Source organism: Bemisia tabaci, unplaced genomic scaffold (assembly GCF_918797505.1).
Source record: "Bemisia tabaci unplaced genomic scaffold, PGI_BMITA_v3".
Classification (NCBI taxonomy): domain Eukaryota; kingdom Metazoa; phylum Arthropoda; class Insecta; order Hemiptera; family Aleyrodidae; genus Bemisia; species Bemisia tabaci.
Genome location: NW_027311753.1, coordinates 212,266 through 214,999, shown reverse-complemented (window position 1 = coordinate 214,999; position 2,734 = coordinate 212,266). Strand labels below are relative to the sequence as shown.

Sequence of the window (2,734 nt, the reverse complement as noted above, 5' to 3'; positions counted from 1 at the left end):
AAATATACAAATGAAGATAAAATTAAAAAAAATAAAAAAATAATTTAATAATAAAAAATAAAATAATAAAAATAAATATAAATAATTAGAAAATAATTTAATACAAAATAAAAATACCAAATAATTATAATAATAAAAAATAATTATAATATAATTAAATAAATAATTAAAATAATAATAATTTTATTTATATAAAATGAATATATTTATTCAATTCTTTTTTAATCTTTTTTTCATACTCCTTTTTTTTAAAAAACTTGATCTTCCTAATATTATGTTCAGTATCCTTCGTTGTAGAATTATGCACAGAAATGCAAGAATATCATTGCTTTCTATCATTGAACCAGATCTAGGGATGTTTATTAATGCTAAAAAACCAATCTCTCTCACGCGAGCGTCCGTGTGAGTGGCAGCGACACACGGGCGATCACTGAAGTTCATCAACGTCGGGCGTAGTTAGTACTTCGATGGGAGCCCGCTTGGGAACCCGGGCGGAGCGCGGCTACTATCGGACTTAGAGTGAATTTCGGGTGCCTAAGAAACGCTTCTCTGCGGTTCACATTGAATTCTAGGAGTAAAAATGCAGAGTACTCCTAAAATAAATCACCGAAATTTTTTCACCGTATTTTTGCAACATTCCCATTATGTTGCTAAAACGTATTTTTGCAACATTCCCATTATGTTGCTAAAACAAATTGCAGACACATTGCCAATTACGTTCATGCAAGCTGACAAAATTACACGTTGTGGCAACGTTACCACAACGTTGCCCGAATATGTAAAAGGCGAAATTGCAACGTTTTGGCAACGTTGCCACAACGTAATTTTGCCGGGCGGGCAGTCTATCTGTAAAGCGCATTTACTAACATTCACTGCTGTTACAAGATATTTTTGCACAGGCAGAGCCACTTTCCACAGTTGATGCATCTCTAACGCCAAGGCTCAATTATGACAAGTGATTCAACGACCAAAAATTGTTACACGCCTCAATAAAAACCGTATTCTTATCTCAAATTGCAAATCTTGGATAACAGAGCACTCACCAAAAAATCTCCTTCCTTCTGCCTCAGTATGAAAGAGTGACGATACTTTGGAGCAATAACTTTGAGCTAGTTTCAATAAATGATGGCCTCAGAATTTGAGTCATCATTTACAAGAGATTGGATCAAAGAAATAAGTCAGCAGGTCACGGTTGTGGCTGGTCTCGCACTTCCAGTAGGACAACCAAGAAATAGATACATGGATAACACACAAATTCAAGAGCTACACACCTCTGCTTGGATCAGATTTTAGAATTAATCGGTAGATTGAAATGAAAAAATTCGGTGCACTACTTACAGGGAAGCAGGGTGGCTTATCTTGAAATCTTAGGCAAATCGTGCGGATACAGTAAAAAAGTTCTCCGCAGATGATGAACTGGTATAGATAAGGCTATTACTCAATTGTAGCCTGTAAAGCTCTTTGCTTGCTTTGCTTCTGTAGTCATAAAATGTTGATTAGAGTTGCAAGAATTATCTGAAGCAGTAATAAGCCAGGATTCCATCTGACACTAAACACCTTCACTAGAAAATACGTGAACGTAACGTTCACAATATGTAATCTGAAGTGAAATAAACATATTATTTTTTTTTTTTTTTTTTTTTTTTTCCTCACAGGATTTTTCCTGGTATTAAGAGCCCAAGACGAGTCAAAGACTAGAGTCTTGGGTCCTGTTTATGCCCTAACAATTAAGATTTTCAAGAATAGAAAACTAAAAACCAAAAAAGAAATTAGAGAGATGAAAGAGAGGGGACTATTCCATGTTAAGGAAACTCCGAACTATATTGCAGGTGCTGAGAATAACTGACTTCTGCATGGTGTGGAGAAGGTGATCCGGGAGTTTCAGCTCTTTTAGGTGTTTAATTAGGCTCTCCGGTACGACTCCTGTGACGGACATGATAATAGGCCTAATATAGACAATGTCCATGGCCCAAATTCTCTTAATTTCCACAGAGAGAGGCATATATTTTGATATCTTTTCCTCATACTTCGACAACAAATTGTGTCCGTTAGGGATGCTAAAATCCAAGAGCTGCACAACACGCGTCTGTTTATCTATCAAGATGACGTCAGGTCTATTAGCTATAACCATCCTATCAGTTAGGACTGGGTTGTTCCAATACAGGCGATATCGCTGATTCTCAAGTACAGGTGGCGGATTATACCGATAGTAAGGTTCCGGATTCTCCAACAGATCGCAATTACTTGCCAAGGCTTGATACACTATTTTTCCCATGGTGTCATGACGCTCCGTATATTCCTTCGCCGCAAGCTGAGCACAGGCAGAAGTGATATGATCTATTGTTTCAGGGGCCGCATTACATCTTCTACACTTGTCGCTACCTGTGTTTTCCTTCGTGATATACTTCCTATAGTTCCTCGTACCAATTACCTGATCCTGGATAGCAATTGCGAACCCCTCCGTCTCTGGGTAAAGCTGTCCCTTCGTGAGCCATAGATATGACTTAGCCTGATTCACATGCTCTTGCTGCACCAGGTTGACGTGGCGGCCATGTAGCGGTTTACCTACCCAGTTCCTCCAGCTTTCTCGGTAACAAATCAAACGCCTGCTGCTCTTCAGGGTTATGCGCAGCTATTCGGAGGGGCGTGTAAGACTTATCAACGCGGCATATTGCAACATGCAAAGTACTATCCTCCCTACTTAGAAAGTGATTTCGGAGCATGCAAATCTGAC

At 38.3% G+C, this 2,734-nt stretch overlaps 1 protein-coding gene across 1 annotated transcript; it reads right to left on the bottom strand.

Moving 5' to 3' along the window:
• Positions 1-1,792: 1,792 nt before the first annotated feature.
• Positions 1,793-2,275, bottom strand: LOC140225855 (uncharacterized). The gene has a single exon (XM_072305815.1). The coding sequence runs from the start codon at positions 2,273-2,275 to the stop codon at positions 1,793-1,795; it is 483 nt and encodes a 160-aa protein (XP_072161916.1).
• Between the last annotated feature and the right edge of the window lie 459 nt (positions 2,276-2,734).

Bases quoted from the DNA above. Each gene is read 5' to 3' on its own strand.
- LOC140225855 (XM_072305815.1), bottom strand. From the start codon at position 2,275: ATGGGAAAAATAGTGTATCAAGCCTTGGCAAGTAATTGCGATCTGTTG.